At 40.0% G+C, this 22895-nt stretch overlaps 1 protein-coding gene across 1 annotated transcript in view; it reads left to right on the top strand.

The window, feature by feature from the left end:
- The window catches only part of BMPER (BMP binding endothelial regulator), a 146547-nt gene that overhangs the window by 119146 nt on the left and 4506 nt on the right, over positions 1-22895 (top strand). Inside the window, exon 14 of the mRNA XM_054273621.1 lies at positions 19354-19484. Coding sequence (XP_054129596.1) covers positions 19354-19484 — 131 coding nt within the window. The remainder of the gene's footprint in view (positions 1-19353; positions 19485-22895) is intronic.

Genomic DNA, 22895 nt, shown 5'->3' on the forward strand with positions numbered 1-22895 from the left:
GCATGTGGTCTTTTAGAGTGCCCTGGGTTTTCCTATGGAGGTTTCTGGGAAAAGGGCTGCTCCAAGGGGCCAGAGGTGTTTACTTCATGTTGTAGGAATTTGCACTCCAACCAGAATATGAAGCTGTTGGAAGTTCCCTGGAGATAAGACCATGAGTGTGACTGACAATGTCAAGGGGATATCTAAATGGAGAAATTTACTTTGACTGTTGCTGTTTAAGTGGATATTTTTACAGGGACTGTCCCTTTGCAGGAAAGAATGTGCATAGAGCTAGGACTGCATATTGCCAGTTTCACTGGCTCCAGGGGTTACTCTCAGCACAAGCCTGTGGCAGGACAATTTCTGCAGGTCTCTACCATCTTACATCAGCTATAGGTCAGACTTTAATGGCACATTTTTTTTGCAGGTGAGATGATTTGCTTGAGGCCATGCCAGAAAATCACATGACTATTTAGGATTAATAAGGAAGTGTTTTTTAAGCCTACCCTAGACTGCTGTGCTACTGCGTGCAGTAGATCATAGGGTCTGTGAGTTCTGCAGGATAAAACAATAGAGGTATTTTGATTGGTAATGCAATAATATTAACAATAATTATAAACAATTATAATGTGGAAGAATTATTGCTCTTAGCAAAGTTCTTCTATTTAGCCTTTAACCTGATATTTCCCTATTTTTTCTTACGAATGGAAAAACATCTCTGGGTCACTTTATTGCACAGAAAACAGGAAAAAGAAAGTAAGTACTGGTATTGTCATCATAGTTGATGAAATCTAGTCAATTTACAGATTTTTCACAAAGTTGCTGGAAAAGTGGTGCTGTTTTATTTCAGATTATAATATGGGATAGCACTTGCTGCTTCTGTTGTCAAGAGAAACTATGTTTTGAACATCACCCCTCATGACCCTCTTTTTGACCTGGATAGCTCAGGGCTGATTAATCTAAAATGACATTGCCAAGACCTTGGGCCAGGGGAGTGTATGTCTGTAAAATCTGGTAAATACTAGACAAGTAATATGATTACAGTGATGAGGCAAGGGCATCTTCCACCTCTGTGCATATTCCCTATTGCTTTTGGAAGTCAGATGCAGCAGACTGTGTGCTGTGCTTCCCCCTGCAAAGGGCTGGGATTTGGAAAGGCCAGTTAGCACATCTGCTGTGCTTCAGGCAGCATCAGAGGAAGCTCTAGGAAGCATGTGTACCCCAGAAATGTGATTTACGTTTCACTCTGTGGTCACAGAGTGTGATCTGTGCATTTTGTTCATTGTCATGAATGCGCTGGAAGGAGAAATAAAAAGTGAGAGAGAGGGTCTGGTTCACTCAGATGGTCTGAAGCAAAGATTTGAAAGCAATGAAACACCTTGCAAGACATAGCAATGGGAAGATCAGAAGTTGGTGTCAGGGCCAGCTCTGCCATTCCCCCACTGCTGAAGACATGATTTGTGAGTATGTGGGAGAAATCACTTCCCAAATTGTCACCATTCCTGTGCCTCCCCGTGACTGGGTCCCAGAGGGGAAGGTGCAGGTTCCTTGGTTGGGTCTGCCCACTGCCATGAACTTGGAAAGAACAAACTTAAGACTTTGCATAATTTCCTTCTTGCATCCCACAGATGTGAGATCTGACTGTGAATGCACATAATTTAGCAAATGCCTCTGGTTTGAATTGAGCCTGGGGCTAAAAGCTGTTTGCATTCAGTGAGCGGTATGTAAATTAAATGAGATGGTGACTTCCCCTCTGTTATTGGGCATTTGTATAAATAATTAGCAACAAAGTGGTATCCTCAAAAGAAGCTATGTAAAGTCTCTCCCCACCTGTACAGCTGGATCATTTTTAATACTGTGAAATACATTGCTTCCCTTCATTTCTTGTTAAATAAGAGATTTTAATGCTTGGGCTTTCATCTTGCCTGTGTTTTATAAGTGAAAAATGTAGGATTTTTCTCAAGTTAAAAAGTATAAATGATGCACAAACTTAGCAGGAAACAGATGGGGGAAATGGCATTTCAAGCTAGTCTGACTTTAAAAATATTTACTGTAATAGCACTTGAAGGTTTGAGGCTCCAGATTGCCCATTTACTTGTGTGTAAAATGAAATATGGAAACAGAGCATGGAACAATGGCATGCTTCTGAGGCTTTATCTGCTGATCTCAAGCATTCAGGGCTGCTTGCTATCATTGCAGCTTCTGACTGGCATAGAACCCACCAAGTGGTACAATGGTTATTACCCTCATGGAGTTCATGGTGCAAAACCACAATACGTTTTTGTGTGACCAGCTCCCTACTTGCCTTGCAATTTGCAGTCTTTGGAGCATGTCAGCAGTGTATTTCAAATTTCCTCAGCTTTTGGATTCAGTTTGAATGTAGAGAAGAGCACTTTCTTGAGAAGAGGAGGAGCAGTAGAAGCGGGGAAGGGATTGGAGGACTCCTTTATGTGGCATCACCATGAAAGCAGTTGAGTCAAGGCCTGAGATTAGTTAACTATCAGACCACTGCAGCTCCCTGGTGAGTGTCCCAAAATGACTGGCTGCCTAGCTGGAAGATGCTTCAACCCTGGCTCTTTGGTGCTGCTTGGCCAAGCTGCTCCACAACTGGGCAGCGAGGGGCTGACCCCAGCCAGATAATCCTGGGCTCCAGTGTCCCCACCAAGAGGTTCAACCTTGCTGTTTTTCACAGCTCTTCTTTTTCCTCTTGCTACCATATTGCTAAAACAACAGGGTTTCAAAGCAGGGTTGAGAGAAGATGTGGTTTTCAAGTGATTTCTGAACATGGATACTAGCTCTGTGAAGGACCAGATGTAGAAGAGTTAGGGGAAACAGACTCGTAAATTGTTGCTGCGGAGACTGTGATCACATGTGATATTATTCCACTGCTGAAAACAAATATAATGTATTGCTGCAGAGCCAGGTTTGGGGTTAGGAAAGTTGGGTAGAGATTCTTGCCTGGGGCTCTCTGTGAATCTTCACTCTTTCTAGTGAAACTGAACTGATTTATGGTCATTGCTGGAAACTAGAAGTGACCCAGTGTGGATCCAGAGGCAAATGTTTTTAAAACTTGAATGTTCCATTGTGAGTATGTGGAGATATGCATATGGGGGATGGAGAATGACTTTAGTTTGTGACTAAGTTGGAACAGATGTCAGATCTGGGATTGGAGATTTCAGTTCTTCTCCTTGTCTTGTGGAAACAGTGCAGTCCTATAATTTCAAATGGTGAGTTGGAGATGGTGTGCAGCTTAGGTCTCAGCTTTGTTACCCTCTGAGCTCTGAGGCTTGTCTGAACTGGAAAGGAAAATACAATTCTAATGTTATGATCCTGAAAAACCCAAATAGGAATTGATGTTGGGAACAAACATTGATACTTCTATGAACAGGAACCCCCCACCTTACTACTGTCCTTCTAAATGGGTCAGACTGTGTGGGCAGCTTAGTATCATATATCAAAAAGTAGATTAACTGCTTATCCTCTGTGTGATAGAATTGAAAATGAAGGATTTTTTAAGACTTAATCCTTCTGTTCACCATTTTGAAATATGGCTAAGGAAAATCCTGTGTGAGTCAAACAGACAAAACCAGCATACAAGAGAAAAACTAATGAATGTACATACTGAAAGGGAACATTTTATTCTCCCCAAGTAATACATGCCATTTTATGGTTTATTTGAAATGAAGTAGTCAGTCCTGGCGGGATCATGAGCTACTTGGCACATATGTTCAGTTGCATCCATAGAGAAAAGAAATAGCTCTTTCTGGAGAAAAGTCAGTTTGTGAGCATGAGAGAACTTTTTCAGAGCTGGTCATGCAGGATGAGACGTCAGAAGCAGGTGGTGCTGGCCAACCATACCTGGCATTACAGACAAACAGAATTTTACCATGGGCTTCAACAGGCATGGAGTTATACCAAGACCAAGTGTTTCTGGAAAATGTTAACCATAAAAGAGCCTTCTTTTCTCAAGCCAGGCTGTGTCCTCCTATAACCAGCTTTTCAAGAGAAGGGAGAAGTTGGCCTGAGGTTAACCACCTCATGCCCAGCTGAGACCAACTCAGAGATGCTTAAAATATAATTGTAGAAATGCTTAAAATATAATCCTTAGCCAAAGTTAGGGCTATTTGCCTAATATCCAAACACCCCAAACAATTTCTTAGAAATACAATTAGTCATGTCTAAGTCCTAGCTAATATTATTATTTAACTGTAACATCAAAAAGCCTTATTCATATGCTAAGATCCTAGGGTGCTAGTGTCAAGCATATATTAGAGTTTCCTTGCTGGCCTCAAAGAGTTTATGTTTGTCTAGCTGTCAGGACAGCCTGTCTGGCATTGTCCTGCCAGTACTGAACTTCATTTAATAAAGAAACAGCCTGCTTCACTGCCACAACTTCCCCATCAAAGCACTTCCTCCACTAACATTTCAACAGGATTAAAATGTGGGTGTATAAGAAGCAGAAAGAGGGAATCATAATGGAGCGTCTCTAAGATTTCCTATCTTCATTGGATATATGTCATGTTACCCAGCTTTTCTTTTTGTTCTTAAGAAACATAGTCAGATCTCACTAACTCAGCAGAGTCAGGTTAGAATGCTGCTTACATGGAGTACCCTGTGGGGTTGAAAGCACACACAGCAAGAAGTTTGTTATATACTATATGGCATGCTGCCTTGGAAGGGAGATCTGTAATATAATCATCAAGATGCCTTATAAAAACAGATCTGAAGGAGTACAAAGGAAAGCTATTTGCAATGCACAGCAATACATTTTATTGAGTATACACAACCAAGAAAGGTATTTATCTGTGCTTCTGAGCACATCTGGAGACACCCCTACAAGCATACACCCGTGAAAGTTCTCTTTTTCCAATGAGAAATTAAGACCAAAGACTAACCACATGTGAGCATAAAAATTAATGTGACAGTTTGCATTAAAAGTAAAGGGGGGGAAGGGAGGGAATGTTAATACTATGTTTGTCTGAGTTTCTTTTCTAAGTATTTGATTCTGACCACCTCAAGTCTTCCTCCACTTTAGCTTAACCCAACCCTTTTTGTCACTTACCATCATGAAAACTGTACATTTCTGTGAGTTGATAAGCAGGTGCTACTTTTCATTCTGGCAGCAATGGCATTTAGTGCAGGATGAAATAATCCTACCATTAAATAAGAAGCTCACAGTGGTGTTGTGAAGCTTAATTTGTTTGGAAAATGCTTTGCAGCATTCAGATAAAAGGCAGTCTGGATATTCAAAGTATTATTACTGCACAGCTGGTGGTCTACATGCTGCAGATGTTTCTTCCATGCTGTTGCATGGTTACTTAAGTGGCTTCTTAGTGCAGATGTTCATGAGTGAGCATGCACAACCTCCTCTGCTGATGCTTTTTGACACGGATTTTATTGCTGCTTGACTTTTGATCTTGAAAAGAATATTCTTCTACTGGTGAGGTGCTACGTGTGTGTATGACTACATCCCTGTTGGTTCAGTCCCCACTGCAAACAGCAGCATCTGCAGATATTTACTGTGGGCCTTTCTCCTTAGCCTCCATTTCCTTCTGTGGCTTTTACTTGTTCCCACAGTGTTTGACTCTGGGGATTCTGACTCTTCTGTTAATACTCTATCACCATCACTCTCTTCATGCAGACGTGATGATTCCCTTTGTACTATTTGCCCAGATGGGATCAAGAACTTCATTGCATCTTGATTTTTTCTTTCCTTGGTTGCTGCCACTGTTACATAAATGGATCTCTAAGGATTTCTGGGCTTGCCATTCACATTCTCTTTGAAAATATTGGAAGATAAGATGAACTTCTAATTTCTTCATGTTCTGTGTTTCTCTTTCTTAGAAGTGGAGAGAGTTAAGGTATGACTTCAGCTGACATCCACATGGAATGTGCTGAACATGTGCAAATCTCTAAGGCTGTATGATTTCATCAACCTATTTGGTGAGAGAACTAATGCTAAAATTTGCCTTCCCCTTGCTCTGCTTTATTTCCAGCAAATGGCAAGATATCCAGTCCAATACAAGGGCAACCAGTTAACAAGATTTTTGTCTAACTTGAAGTGCAATATATTACTGACCTAAGAGTAGAAAAGAACCAAATCTGTACACACACCCATTGCACACAGAGAGAAAGAGGAAAGTACAGCAGAATTGTACTGGTTCTGGTTAACATAGACTTTATTCACAAGATTCACATGGAAGACAGAGAGAATTTGGTACAATATACTGGAGCATTTGTTGTGATAGGTATTAAAAATACAAGCTTTCTGGGCAGTGTATTAAAGAGCCACAATCTTGCAGCTTAGAGGAATGAATCTTGGCCTTTGTGAGAAGGCAGATGCTTAAAGCTGACTGCATCTAGATAAATAACTTCAGAAAGAGAAATCTTACTACTTTCTGTAGCATTTTATGCAGAACTCAGCATAAATCATAGCAAAAGGCTCAGTCTTTACCTGTAAAAATTAGATCTGAAAGAAAGGCACTTTGAGAAGCCTAGACCCTGGCTACATTGTGAGGTAAATTGCACCTTAAAGACTTTCTCCTTTACCCTGATCTTTAAATGTGTAACAATTTGTCAGTGCTCATGGAATCTTCTAAATTATATCCATGGAGACTATGGCTACCTTTAATACACAGAACTGATAGGGTTTATGCAGATATATACCCTCTGACCCTACTGAAGTGTCTCATCCGTTCTCTGGGTTCATCTTGGTAGGCATAACTTTCATTCTGCCTCCCTCATATCTCCGAACTATAAAAATTGCTGCACAAATATGTAAGGGGATTAATTCCACCTAACTTCTCCACTATTGGTGCTCCAAGATGATAGACTTCTAGTATTTCTACTTGTCCCGATTCCCATATTTTTCCATCCTTGACTGCTAGTACTGAAGTTATACCTCTTCTTTTGGTACGCCTATTTCTAATACTGGTGTGCCCAGTATCACTGGTGGGGTAGAGGGAGCAGAGAGGGATGGGGAAAAGAGGAAGGGAAGGAAGGAAGTCATTCTAATGTTCTCTCATTACTCAATTCATCTCCCCTGTTTCATGACCAATACCTCCTCCTCTCTTCTGATATATTCCTTTGCTCATTCTGGTTAGGAATTCCAGCTGAAATCAAGTCATCATATGGGTAACATTTGGATTCACGTAATTTTGTTCATTATGATGTAATTATTTGTGATTTGCTATTGCTTGATAACAAAAGATTCTTTTACACGTTATAAAAATTACATTAAATTGCTGGCCTCAGAATGGAGGCTGAAAATCAATGAGGAGGGGCTTTTACTCCTGCCACTTTGGCTTGAGTTTGAAACGTTTCACACAGTAGCTCTGCTAGGAGTAATCTGGGCTTCCTTACTAACGTAATAAAACGCAGACCATCCTAAGGGGATGAGGGAGTTGCATTCCAAAACTTGCACTGCAAGCAACCAGCAACCAAAGTTTAATGGAAAACGTTGAAAAGAGTCTATTAAAAAACAATTTTCCTCCTATATATCATAAACTCTATTTTATGCTTTCCCCACTCCCTCCTTTTTTTCCTTACTGGCACAAAAACAGGATCTTTGTTTTGACAAAGATAATCTGCTCATGCTGTCATATGGGCCCTCAGGCTCCCCACCTGTGGAAAGATCCATGGGAGCAGAAAAACTACTGAGTTAGTTCCACATGCTCACCTCAAAGGGAAGCAATCAGTGGCCTCACAGAGGTATGGACTGTAAACATTGTTGTTCCCAAGGACCCTTGGAGAACATGACCCATGGAGAACATGAATCTCCTGCACAATCTGCCCAATTCCCAGCGATAGCTTTTCCTTCTTTATTGCCTTCTGTGATTTCTCTCTCCATCTATCAGATGGCTTCTTCAGGAGAGGTGCTGTATGGGCTGCTTTGCTGCAGTTGTGCTGCCTCCCCTTTCCCAAAGTCTATAAGGCACACTTGGGGCTGACAATTTTCACCCTCAAACTTTGCTGGTGAGAAGGAATATAGTAGCTTGCAGCCCCTGCCAAGTTTGACAGCAAGCTTCCTAACAAACTGGTACAGCTCCGAGATCTTTCCACTGCTTCTGTAGGAAGGCCAGGGAAGATTTTATGGGGTGAGAAGTGATGGAGAGAGAATGAATTGCTTTGTGGCTCACCAGGCAACTTGTTCAAGGTGGCCAGCACTGATCTGTTCCACAGTCGCTGCCCGGCCAACAAAAAGAGGCAAAACCGTGTTTAGTACTTTGTGTACAAGACTAAGCCCGGAATTTATCTTAACATCTTTGCCATTGGACATGACCCACAGATGAACAGGAAAAAAAACTGTGATTATCTTGTGATAGGGAGAGTTTGCTCATGTGGCTGCAATTTCTCATTAAAGTCTGCTGATTTACATCACAACTGCCTTTGTATCTAGCCAAGTGAATGACCATGCCCAAACCAAGTCACTGGACGGTAAGTTTCAAGAACAAACCTTGGCTCTGTCTGCTCATATCGTCTCATCCCACTTCACCCAGAATTAGGTCATTCTGGCTTTATAACATCTATGTGGGTTTCTGTGGTTCCTGGGCCAGGCTGATATGTCTTGGAGTCACTATGTCTAGTACAGGAAATTTTAATTCATAGCATTTAAATTCAGAATGCTTGAATTTAATGTTCAGTGATGTTCTGAATGAGTCTGGATCCTTCAAAGCCTTGAAGTACAGAACTGAAAAAAGAAAAAATGCTGATGACAGTTCTGAGTCTTGGCTCCTGTGTTGTCAGCAGGAAAACCCCCATCCATTTCACTGAAGCCAGCTTTTCATCCACTGTGTTTTTACGCTCTGTATGGTGTTTTGTACTTGAAACCTTGCTGTCAGGAAGGCTGAAGAACTGTGGCACTATGCAAAGCACATCTTATCCAAAGCTCTCTGTGAAGTAGCAGGCTATGTCAAACTGACTAGAGAGCACAAACTAGGTCTCTGCCTCCTGGCTGAATCCCTATCACTCTGCTCACCCTCTGCCTCTGGTATAAAATCCTGAATGGGACATGGCAGCACTGCTGCTGTTTTAAGACAGCCATCCTTGATGGGCCTCACTGTTGGGGTGTCAGTCAGGCTTTATGCCTGCCAATGCCTACATGGTTATGAGAAGATGTAGAACAAAAGCAGAGGTGCCTGAGGAAATGTAAGTCAGGAGCTAAATATCCATCATGAAAAAGTTCAGCCTTGCTGGAGTCAGGGTAACCCCTCCAGGACTGCAGTTTTGCATTCATGTGTTTGAATCCTGTCTCAGTCATGCTTTATGAGCCTACGTCTTTGTATGGGTCTGGGCCAGGACCACACAGGAAGCCATAAAACCCAGAAACAGAGTGTTTTTCTGTATTTTTAAATTCAGGTAAGCTGTCTGTTTTGCCACTTCATTCAAGTCCTATTTTTAACAACTACTTTGATGAAGAGCAAAGAGGGAGACCTCAGAGGTGAAATGCACTGTGAGGATGTGACTGGCTGAAAGGTGGCATTCTCAATGAGTCTGTCTTTGCTGAGATGAGAGTTTGGCTCTTGTTTTCTAAAGAGAGCAAGATGAGGGAGAAAGCTGTTTTCTAAATAGCAGTCCTATCAGGTCTTTCCATTGCTGTCTTTCTTTCTTATTCCATCTGGAGCCAGCAACTTTTTAATGCTCTGCAGCCACCTAGAGGAAAAATACTGCTTGATTGAAATTAATTTTATATGGATTAAGCCAAGGAGTGGGCTCTGCAGAGTTTAAGAATGTGAGTTTCTAAACTAGCCAGCCTGTTTATTATTATATCACAAGACCTCCTTGGAAATATATACAGTGAATCATCATCAAAAGCTGAAGATAACTTCAGTTTATGTTTATAGTTCAGAAATATTTCCTGCTTCATGTTCTCATTGTGCTTGTTATTGGATAGGACATATTTTTATGACAGATAGTATAGCAGGGCCACAGTACATTTTGTCAGCAGACAGGAGGAGATGATCTGGTCTGAATTTTTATTTTGAAGATTTGAAACCTGTATCATTTTATATGTTTATCTAATGACTATGACAATATGTTTTTGGTATATCTACATGGTTTATATTTCTGTAGGGCCATAACTTCAAAAGCTCCCAATAATTTTTGAGGTTCTATCTAGGATGTTTATAACCTCATGCAAAACCTCTGGCTTTTCTCAGATGAGAGCTGTCACACAGAATACACTAATGGGCTCTCTGTCTTCCAGAGTGAAAGTTGATGCAGTCATATTAGAACCATTTAGTCCATGCAATGTTCATTTACACTGTATGAAACAGAATAACAAAGTTTAACTGTTGATTGAAAGTACTTTAATGTATAAAGTTAGACATTAAAATGTGTCTGTCTTTTTGAAATTGAATTAAAATTACTAAGTTTTTTCCTTTTCTAGATAAGATATGGCAATTCAGTCTCCACTTGACTAGAGAGCTGGGGGAAGTATTCTTTAAAAATCAAGTCTAGACATGGAAAAAAAAGATAAAATTTTATGTCAGTTACATAATGTAAAAGTTCAAAATGATGATGGATTTTCCTTGGTAGCTGTGCCAGAGGACACTGAAAATTCCATTATGATGGAGTGTCTCTGTCATAAGGCAAATTCACTTTAGCAGTGTAAGTGCTAAGCTAAGTATTGTACACAGTGAATGGAAATGCAGAATACTAATATGGATATTGAAAAGGTCCACTGAAACATTCTCTGTTTCTTTTCCTCTCTTAGGAAAGACTTGATATGTGCATATGATGTGGTCAGTCAAATAACTTGAATAGTGCTGTATTATATCAGAACAGAATCTGTAATAAGGAGTCTTACTGGCTTAAAAAATCCTAAACATTATGAAATTTAGGAATTTTTCTAGGGTGTGGCTTGGGAGGGAGGTGATTCTGCCCCTCCACTCTTGTGAGATGGAGTGCATGCAGTTTTGGGTCCCCAGTATATGAAGAACATCAAATTTTTGGAGCAATATCAGAGTAGGGTCAGCAAGATGATTAGAGAAATGGAGCACCTCTTGTACGAGGAAAGGCTGACAGAATTTGGATTGTTCATGTCTGGAAAAAGAAGGCTTCAGGGTGACCTAGTTGTGGCCTTCCAGTATCTAAAGGGAACCTATAAGAAGGATGGAGAGGGACGTTTTACAAGGACTTGGAATGATAGGAGAAGGGGGAATGGATGAAACTAAATGAAAGTAGGTTTAGCTTAGGTAGTAGGACAAAAATCTGTACTGTGAGGGTGATAAGGCACTGGAACATGTTGCCCAGAGAAGCTGTGGATGCCCCATGCCTGGCAGTGTTCAAGGCCGGGTTGTATGGAGTTTTGACCAATTTGGTCTGGTGAAGGACATTCCTGCCTAGATGGTCTTTAAAGTCCCTTCCAACCCAAGACATTCTATGATAAATGATGGCATACCAGAAACACAAAGAAGGTCAATTTGGCCATAGGAAATCAGTGATGAGCATATAGACTGCACGCCTAAGGCTCCTGGGCCTATGAAAGATGGGATTTTTAGTAGAAAATCCTTTAGGAGTTAACTTTCTTCCTGGACATTAAACCTTTGCATAAATGCATGATAAGCCTTATCATATAGGTTTACATATACAGATACTGTTGCCTTTGCCAGTTATGTGATGGATGTTTGCAAGTGGATGACTATGGACATTAGTTAACTGAAGATAGCATATCTTCAGAAAGCAGGCTCTAGCTTTTGAACCTTCAGTTTGAGATTCCAGGTCATACTCCTAAATTTGGTTCTCTTATATTATTGTTGATCCAAATATTTTATTGCAAATTACTTCTTGATGAGGGGTTTGGATACTCTGCTCTAAGTGCAGTGTTATTATGGTCCTGGCATTTTCCAGCTAGATATACAATCCACAGATCATACAACATACAGGCAGTCAAATCCTTTTTGCAGTAATCTCTTCAAAGAGGGTGGAATAAATTTTATTTATACCCCTCCAGTACACAAGTAAAATGAGAATATTTTTGATGGCTATTTTCAGTGTTCTCTTGGGCAGTTGTTTGAAATGGGTTAAGAATCTTATGCTGCATTTCCTCTTTATTCCAATAATTCCAGTTACGGAGTCGCATGTAAACACAGAGGAGTGTTTTTAATTGTTTCACTCCAAGATATATGCTACATATGAACTCAAACCACTTGAATTCTCCAGCATACAGATTTTTTTTTCAAATGCCAGGACTGTTATTTCAAATGCCATGGCTGCACAATGAAGGTGAAACTCTGCATGGTGCAGAGAAATAGAAACAGAAGAAGAGGATGTGAAAACTCTTTTCCACTTTCTGAAAAATGTGTGGGAGTGCAAGGGGTCAGCTCTTCCACAGCTGTGCGTGGCATTTCAATATTCTGTTGAGAGTTTTTTGAGCAAAAATCCACTCTTTCTAAAGGTGGCAAGTCAGCTGCTCAGCTGTACTGTAACTTTCAGCTCTAGGAAATATTCTGAGTCATACCAGGTGCTTCTGGAGTCCAGCATGGGACTACATTGTCCTTCTTAGTCATTGTTCAGCTATTTCCCTGTGGAGGGATTTTAGCCAACCTTTCCATTCTCAGGACCAGAAAGTACAATTAAAGTCACAGATGCCTTTAAGGATCCAAGCACGAGATGTAAAAACCTACTTGACACATTATCATGACACAATTATCATGAAGAAGAAAGTAGGTAAGGCTACTGTGCCATTTCATTCTTTGGTTCTTCTTCCTTCCTCTCTTTTAAGTGCATGTACCACTGGTACTACATATTGAGAGACATTATAAATAGGTGTCAGAGTAGTGCTGTCTTGACAACTTCTATTTCATGAGGTTTTAGAAAATTTTCCACAATGTTTCATTGTTAATTTTGCCATATTCTTGTGGGTAATGTTGATTAAAACAATGAAACAATTCTAGCACAGAATACTCTTTATATAAAAAGGTTAAAAATACATGCAGAACACTCTTTTTGGCTTTATCCAAAGGCTTTTGGATAATATTTTTAGCAGCACATGGTGTAGGCTTGAGGTGATATTGTGCAGCACAATATGGTTTCTTTCAGAGGTCCACATGGACATTCTTTTATTCAGCATTGGGAAAATACCGTTTTTGCTTATCCTTTGTGAGGGAAATATGGGTTTTGATGTTTTTTAAGAAGATGTATATGCAAAGAAATCAAAATTGAATTGCTGTCTGTCTTTACTATGTTGGAAATTACCAGCAGTAATTACCACTTGCATTGAAAGCATCCTTTTCCAATGTTGACTCTAAATAACTGCTTTGGGAGCGTTCCTTGGCAAGGGAGAGATGGGATATGGGTATCTTGTGTGATTCTGTTTCATTATCTGAGTGCCACATCTATATCTGGACCAGGAATGATGATACTCAGAATTAAATTAGGACTCTTCAGTGTGTGTGTAACAAGACTGCTATGCCCCAAAAATCTTAAATCGCATGCATCTCTTTCTCTTTGATGGAATTATGTATTTTATAATTCTCTCTGCTTAGCTTAGTGTGAAAATATAGTCCACGGTTGAATCCAAGTTGCACAAAAATCAGGAATCAGAATGAGCTTTGAATGCCTGATTCAAATGCCTACTGCTGCAAACTTCTCCTCTGCATTCTGCCAAAAAACAACAGTCATATTCTCAAGCATTATAGCCAATGCTTTCTTTATAGTAATGAGATTTCCCCATGGAGAGGATGTGCCTGCAGTACATTTGCCATGTGCAGCCCACTGAAGATGAGCTGCGAGTTCCCTTTCTGCTCCCACACTCGTAGCAATGTTTTGGAGCCTGTTGAGCAGGGAGTTCTTCAGCATGGGGCTTTCTCCAGTACAAAGTGCACATTCTCCAGTACAAAGTGCACATAAGCTGCTTGCCAGTTTTTGTGGGCCCTTATTTTCACACTTACCAGAAAAAAAGGGTTGGGGCAGTGATGATTTAACTTTGTTATGGATGCCTTTATCTGATCCCCAATTTAAGGCAATGTCACCAATGTTAGGATGTGTGGGAAAAGCATAGAGGGAGTACAGACATGGTTACCTGGTCTTGGAAAAAATGGTCCTTGAAAATGACTGACTTTTCTGCATGAAACAGTCAATTCCCCAGGCAAGTGCTTTGAGTGAATACTCAATAAACTTAAGAATTTCTGTGTTTTCAGCAGCCTCCAAAATTGCTTTCTTTGAGCTACTTGCTGGTTGTGCATTAATATTAGTAAACTCTGGAGAAAGAAAGAATGATCTCAGGCCTTTGATCTCAAGCTTCAAAGCCATAATAAGTCTCCAACTCTACATACTATATTTCAATACTTCAGTAAGGTTAAACATGCACATGCAGACAAGAGAGAGTTTGAGATAGCAACAGCATGAGACTTTCCGTTATACATTGGAAAATGGTTCATCTTCTCATTTTCTTACTTTGTGAAATACCTTTTCTATCTGGGGCCATAAATAATGGCAACTCATTGAATTTTGTTGAAAAAACAGCCCAAAGAAACTTTCTCTCAACTTAACTACTGACTTTAATTTACTAACTTTAAAGAGGCTTTAATTTTTCCTAAAAAATTAGGCCAAGCTTATGCTAAAACTCTGATTTGGCTTACCCAATAAAAATTTATCCCAAGAAGTCATGTCTCACAGGATGGTGGGGCTGGAAATTAATATTCCTCTATAGGCAGATGACTCTTCAGGCTTTGAAATTTGCAAGTGTACAGCTTATTCGAAGTGTAGAGAGGACAAACCCTGTCACCCTCTGATGCTTCTTTATATACACAAAATGTATGTAGTGATGCACTATCTCTAACTGTTTTTGTAAAACCTCTTGAGATGTACTGATGGAAGGAAGAAGATGTTATTGTTTTCTATCTGTGTGGAACAGCTCAGAGGTACCAAAATGTTTGAAAAATGCACTGCATCATACTCCTGCTGTGATATGTGGGGGAAAAATTAAGCTCCTTTTAAAATGGTTGGTTCTGGGTTTGGATTCATGTGTATCGCAGAGGAAAATGAACTGCTGATGTTCCCCAAGTGAACATCTGCAATTTCAATCCCGTGTGGCACAGACTAAGGCTGTAGGCTTCATTGCTGTGATCTTTTCTTTTTCTTTTTTTAAATACTGCATGTAGCACAGGAGTCTGTTCTTTGCCCTTTGTGGGACTTGGAGACTTTCCATAGTTTAATATGAAAAAGGGCTGTTGCTAAAGGAGTGTAGTCATCCAGTTTGCTTTGAAGATGTGGCAGCAGAGTGTGTGTTTGTCTCCTTCAAGGGTGTGTCCCACAGCTGCCGGATGCCTTCACTTTCATGGATTTCCCCTTGCAACAGTTTGTGATTATACACACCCAATTAACACCATCTCTGACACATACCCTGCAGGCAGCACAGACAGCATCAAAAGGGATCACAGTGAGGGACTTGGTACCAGGACTCAGAGGCTGGCTGTTCTCTGGTGCTTATTTGGAGCAGGGAGGCCAGATAAAGTGTACGGTCACATCCAAGTGTTTTTCTTTTTCTAAATGTAAATATGTCCTTAAAATAAATGTAATTTTCTTTTAGACCACAACATCATTGCATCCCTATGATTTCACTGAGGGCACAACTGAGGTTGCCTGAAGTATCTTGTTTGTATTTCCATGGCTAGTGAAATAGCTTCATTTTATAAGTAACTTGCGCTGCAGCTTTCTTGTGGAATTATTTCTGTCTGACTGTAATGTTTTGATGTTTAAGTTTCTAATATGTTTTTACTTCATTTACACAAATGCTTTTTTCTTGGTAAAGAGTCACAATACCCCACAAGACCCAAAGTCTCCATTACTGTGCAGTACAGTAAATTGTCAATAGAACTTCATTATTGGCATAATTCCAAAGTTTTATTAAAATGTATTTTTTGTTGTTTGAACAGTCCAGTCAGATTAGAGTACAGATAAGATGTGAGTACATGCAGTTAGTGTCACCAAATCTCTTTCCAATTCAAGGGAAGAATGATAAGAAGGCAGAATCTGGGGAAGCAGAGAATCTTTTTTGAAATGTATCACTGGAAAGGATAAAAAAATAAAAGCTATGGGCATGCCAAAGTTTCTTGCAAGGGAAAAGGATTAGGATAGCACACAATAATCCGTTTTTCAATTTACTTGGTAAATCATCCCATAATAGCCCTTTAACACAACTGTAGCAATAATGAATATGAGAAATGTAATTAAGTGCAAGAAGTAAACAAGTTTTGCTGAAGAACAGACCCTAAGTTGAAGCTTGGCCATGGGCCATCAGCAGGTCACCCTCTGAACCAGGCCCCAGAGAATGGACATCTTTTACTTCTGTGTCCTTGCTCAGAACTGCCCTTTCATTAGGAAATAAAAGGAGGTTTTATTTTTATTCACTAGGCTTGGCAGCTGTAGATATAGTTTTCTTTAAACTCCTTTTTGATTTAACCTTTATTAATTAATTTATTGAACTGTACAAATAATTTGAAATTGTAATTAATTTATAAAACTGCTGCAATCTGACAATGGCTCCTCAGCTAAGCCTAGGGCTTGAACCGAGCAGCTGTCACCAGGATTAAACACGCAGTGAAAATAAAAATTACACCAGCAATTTGGTATGTAATTAATCAGCAGATTCTTTGTGTTGCACATGGCATGCTACTTCCTCGGTGGACACCCATGCTGAACACTGCAGCAAATAGTGCTGATCCCAGCCAAAGCTCAGATGTTTCACTCTGGAGCATGCCTGGATGTCCATGGCCATTTCAATGCCAAGGGATAATGGTTGGTGTTGCTCACATAAATAGAGGAGCTAAGCTATGGGCTCCCAAGGAGCATGGCTGACCTCCTGCAGACTGGGAATGCTGTCCTCCCTTCCCTGATCCCTCAGACTATGCCTAGGCTTTGCCAGGGTCTGTGCTAGCCTTACCATGAGCATGTTAGCTTTTAAAAAGCTTGGATGATAGATGGTGAGCCTGGAGCTTTCCTGTTCTTGCATCTTTTTCTGATGCAAGCATCTGAGGTAGTTGTAGGTTTATTGACTCAGTTCAAGACGTGACATCTCTCTCTGAGTAATGGTAAAAAAACCCCAAAAAAACAAAACCGAAAGGTATGCTCTAAAAAGCAGAGGAGGTACCTCAGATTTAGGGTTTTATAAGTTCTTAGTCAAAGAAGTTGCTGAACATATAGCCAAGCTGATACTGGCAAGCATCCCTAAACACCATGGACATCAATAACAACTAAATCTGAGTGGAGAGTGGTCAAATGTGTTTCATAAAGGGGGCTGGCACAGAAACAAAAACATGACAAAATGGTACCTTGACAATCAACTATTTATGGAGATTATATACAGACTTTCTTTGTGATAATGATTTGTTTCAGTAGCAAGCAAGCATCTACTTAACTGTAAAAATGAGACAGGCACCTCTTAAATTACATGGGGTATATGGAGCAGTGCCTGCTGCTGAGATAATAGGAAGAGATCACTAAGAGATGTTGTGGCCAAAGGAAAACAGTGTGAAGTTATTTAGTGTGCCATGTAAAAAGGTGACCCTTTGTGCTTAAACAAGGTCTTTTATCAGCTGACAACATCAAACCACCCCAAGGATGTTGTGCTAATCTATTCCTTGCCATTCAGCTGTGATATGCATACAGCAACATCTATTACTGGAAAAGATGTAAGGGGACCTACCACAGGACTAAAGTGAAATAAAATGACATTGTCCTTAGAAAGTAAAGTTATTGCAAGTGAAAACAACTGGTCTGTAAGTACGAGCATGTTATATATTTGATCCAAAGCAATTCTGTTTATTCACAGCGCATATATATCTCAGTAAGTCAAGGACAGGTAACGTTAGACATTAGCACTTGTGTTACTTATTTGTCACAATTATTTTGTAGGTAACTTCATCTTGAGGGTCCACTGAGAGTAAATCTATTAAAACTCATGAAAATGTCAAGCAGAAGTGTCTGGTCACTGAAGCAGACGGTGACTTTGGCATGGGGAAATATTCTTCTTTCAGAGGCACTGTTGGGCTTACAGAAACAGACTTGTCTGTGTTCAAGGGATCACTGATCCTTTCTCCTAGTTTTGAGTAAAGGCTTCTCAATTACTCTAGAGTATGGGCATTAGGGCTCCTGATTACTTTGTCTGAGGTTTTTGCACCATTTCCAAGCTATTACCTCTTCTGCTGTGGAAAAGTTTCTGGGAAGCTAAGTCTATATCTATCCTTTTCCTATAGACAATTCATATTATGGTCCACAGAAAGAGCAACTAACATGAAGAGCACATTTTTCATTTCAGCCCTTCATCTTTACAAGAGGACTTGTGCCTTTGTCCTCTCAGAAACAGGAAAGCCCCCAAACACGCATGGAACCATGGGGGCTTTGACCCCATGGACACCCAAGGTTCATGCACAGAGCACCTTCATTGGCAAGCAGATGAACTGAGGGTGGGATTTTCAAAGTATGCCTTCCCTTTTCCTTGTCCCTGCCTTTTAATGATTCTGCTGAGAGTAGTAGATACTCAGCATTTCTGACTTCACATTGTTACACATCTAACATTCTAAACCATCTAAACATTTTGCATATGGAGAAACCACTAACTGCAAATCTCTTGGCTCTTGCCAGTTTTATTTTAGGTCTGTGCCAAATAGACACATGTTCTGAACAAGCTAACTTGAAAAATAGTGGTGACATGCACAGTAGCAGTTTCACATAGGGTCATGTTAGCAGCTTTGCTCCTTGTCATTGTGGTACTTCCTCATAAGAAGGGACTGGGTGGTATGAACCGTGTTTGAGGGATTTCCTAGCATGAAACTGCTCAGTTATGCTGCATCAGCCCTGTTGCTTTGCAGTGTCTTAAAGTCTGGCACTTAGTAGTGATGCTGCTGAGAAAAACCGGCATATAGCTGTTTTCACGCCTTCAAAGGAGGAAGAGTCTGGAGGTAACCTGAAGAGAAGGCATCATCGCCTTCCTGGAGGGACATGTGCTCATTGCCTACTGAATTCATACACTTACCACTACTGTGATGACTGTTGGTAAAATTATTAAATTATTACTTTCTAGGAATAAAAAGTTTTTGTCTTATGTTGACACAAAATGATCGCAAAAATGGAGTTTACCTTCCCCCATTATGGTCTCAATCCTGTCTGCCTGACATTTCTTGGATATTCTCAACTCCCTATTTCTGTGTGGTTCCCTGGTGCTCTGGAGGCTTCTCAGCATTAAAGTAGCACACCAAGAAGGAGATGAGCCCTTGGGATGGAATCTCAGGGATGCCTTTAACTTTCATGCCATTTAGCACAAGTTGCTGTGGCACTGAATGCCATGTGACTGGAAAGTAAACAGCTCCAGCCCTTGGGCAGATATCTGCCAAAGCATTCTTTTCTTATTTGTTTTGTGGTTTTGTTCTGCAGGTCCTGTGTGACAGACATGTGTGAGTGTCCGATCCATAAAAACTGCTACTGTGAGTCATTCCTGGCATACGCCCGTGCCTGCCAGAGGGAAGGGCTGAAAGTCCAGTGGGTGCCCGAGCAGAACTGTGCAGGTAAGCATTTTGGGACTGCTTCTTTGTAAGCTGTTGCATAGGCTAATAGGCTGTGAGCATACTACCCTTTACTGGTGGAGCAGGATCAAAAATGATACAGGAATTGTAGCAGCTTGGAAGTTCTTTCAAGTTTTTCCTTCAGGATGTGTAAACTGTTGATTACAGGAAAAGTTTAAACTCCTTTGACCTCCTGTCAAACCATAGTTATATTTCTGGGGACAACATGCACATATAATTGCAGTAGGTTCAACAAGGAAAGAGGAGCAAATCTATTTAGTGCAAATATTAAAATGTAAACCTGCATTAATAATTGTATTTGGTCCATACTCACTGTGTGATTTGGACTGCATTAATTGCAAGTAACTGTGAGTAATTGCCTCCATGAGCAGCAGTGGCCTGTGGCTATGGGCACTTGAACTAAAATGCAATATTGCAGATGGTTATTTCCCCTGATGATGGTCTCATTAATTTAGGACACTCTGTAATGGCATTGGTTTGCCTGGAAACTTATTCAGATTTATGTAAAGCAATTAAGAGTAGTTGAAAAAAAACAGCAAAGAGTGAGAGGAGGATACTCAGTGCTGTTCTAAGAGCTATTACTCTGTGGTCCATTTTGGTGATTGCGTGTGGTTCAGGATCTACTCTCTGAACTTCAATTTCCTTTTCTGTTGAAGGCATTTGAGCAGGGATGGGTGAGTGACAGAGCAAATTACGTTTGATTGACTGTTCCCAAAAGGTTCGTTTTTTTCTTTACAAAGCAACAGGACAATCCAAACAGGGTGTCATTAAGTGAAAACCCTATTTAAGGATGTGGTTTTGGATAGCACTAGTAATATATATAATTTTAATCTATCTATCATGATAGCTGATCCATGCAGAACATGAAGCAAGCATTGTGATTTTTTTTCCAAAGCACTTCAGACTGAGACCTCACTGTGGCAGATGCTGTAAAAAGAATAAAAACTTCTTGCAAGTAGCTCCTGCCTTAAGGAGTTTATACAAGTGTTGACATATCACGACTTAACTAATTGAGGCTTCATTTCACAATTTTTTTTCTGGCAGCTTACCAAAGAGAAGAAAATTTTCTGAGGCAAAACCAGTCCTTGAGAGAACGTTATGAAGGAATTTAAACACACAGCCTCCATTAAAGCTAATGAAAGACATTTTAAAATCAACATGAATTTTTTAATCCTTTCTAGAGAGAAAGGGGAAATCTTGTTAAGCAGAAAATGTAAATAAGCTGTATAACGCTAAGTACCCTCAAAACACTTATTTAAGTATCCAATGTTAGATGAGTAGCACCATCTTCTAAGTAAATAATACAGTAACCATTAAATTAAAGTGGATCCACTGCTTTCCATATGGTACCAGTGGCCAGCACCAAGATTTTAATCTTGAACAGACTTTTTTTCTCTCCAAAACAAGTAGTTGCAATTATTGTGTCTCAATTACAGATAAAAGTTCATAGGTGGGAAACAAAATTTCTGTAATAAAACTTTAGCATTCTATGACTTTCATTTCCTGCTTGACATTTCATAGCTGGCAGGATACTTGCAAGAGTTGTGTTCTGATGAAAATGGAGTATACTTATTAGAAAGTCAGGTTTTAATTATACTTTTGTGTGTTTTAAAACTAGATCTTGTGTGGTTGCCAGTTGCTCTGCCCTAACTGCTGTAAGCTTAGCTCATCTTTATAATCTTCAGGAAACTGTTGTTTTCTGGAGGGCCAGCCAAATAGGATGCTCAGGAGGCTCAGGAATTGCATGCCCTGTTCCCTGCGTGCTCTTCTCTCTCCCCCAGTGCAATAGCTTATTCTCCTCTACATTATTCTGCAGAACACTGCTGCTCAAGGTTTGCTGTCCTATGAGGTTGGCTCATTAAAGGGAATGTCAGCTGTCATTTATTGAAGGAGTGAAAAGTGGAAGATAATGAGTAAGGAAAATGGTTAGAGGAGGAAAAGGTTGGTGAATATGGGAACTGAGAGGGTTAGGAAAAGGATGTGGGTTGGCTTGGTTGCCATGGAAAGTAGTGGGGACTTAGACCTGTTAGGATGGGCATAGGAAAAAATATGGTTCTTGAAGGAGAAATTAAAAAACCAGGACAGCCAGTATGAGGGAAAGAAGAAACAAAAAAAAAAAACCTGATACATGCAAGAAGAAACATAAAGGATAGAAGTGGAAGGAAGTTGTTTGAAAAGGAAAGGAGAAAGAAATTTTTTTTTTTTTACCCAAGAAAGGCTAGACAAGATGTTTATAAAGTACAATTAAGTAAACGGAAGTGCTAAAAGGCCTTGGGATATAGTAATTTAATGCTGCATTTTTCACGATACCAAGAGAAAGAAGACTCAAGAATGGTAGAAGGCAATAACTCCCTGCCATGGGCATGACTACACATGCAAGAAAATGAGAAAAGGGCCATAATATAGTGCAAAATGCACTGATGTGCTGACATGCTACAACAGTTTCATAAAATCTGAACAATTTTCTCTTTTCCTCTGTGATCAGTTGAAGTGGAGGAATATGAGCATATATCTGATTTTGACTCTTCTCCTTTGGGTCCCTTTTCTGCTGGAGAATTTTATGGCATGTGTCACTCTTTTCCCCTGCTATATGTTGCTTTCCTTTGACTGCTTTATTGCCTGTGTAAATGTATCAGGAGGGCTATTCTGGCTTTTCAGTGGATACTTACTGAAAACTGAAAACTGAAAATATTAACCAGAGTGTATCATGGGAAGGTCAGTGCTCAGATCTTGCATTTTAGTTCAAGTGCCCAACCTTTAGTTCTGTTAGAAAGAGGTGTTGTGAATTGCAAGCACTATTAGTCAAATACCATTTGGAAGTCTTACAGAAGACTTCCAAACTGAGTAACACTGACAGAACAAGCCAGAACATTCATTGATGCTCAAATATTAGTTCAGAATTTTCAGTGAAATCAGATTTATCAGATATCAAGGGAATCCTTCAGCAGTTATGCTACATATTTTGGCTTTTTTGTTGGGGAATAAGATTTCCTCCTGAGTAATTATGGCCATGTCTACAAAGACAGGCATAGAAGCCTCCTCTGTGAAACTGCCAAAGTGGCTGGACTAAACCAGGTCTAGTCTGCAAACTGTAGCCTTATTAGGCTGGGTTTATTAGCTCAGGCACCATGCTGTATTTATGTGACTATATGGCTTCTGGGCTGGAGCTGGCTATTATCCCGCCAGCTCAGAAAGTGGTCTGAGGAAGCTCACATCTGTCATGCCAAACACATGTTCTAGAAGAAGAGTGGAAAAATCCTGTTGGGACTGGTAATGTTTCAAAATACAGTATTATTAGTAACTTTTGTACGTTGGACTTGGGTTTTGGATTTTTTTTTTTTTTTTGCTAGTGTACTAAGGAAGTTACTAGTAACAGAGCTCAGTTCTTTAAGA

This window comes from Melozone crissalis, unplaced genomic scaffold (genome assembly GCF_028551555.1).
Source record: "Melozone crissalis strain CALT ecotype California unplaced genomic scaffold, PUWL_Pcris_2 ptg000016l_1, whole genome shotgun sequence".
NCBI lineage: Eukaryota > Metazoa > Chordata > Aves > Passeriformes > Passerellidae > Melozone > Melozone crissalis.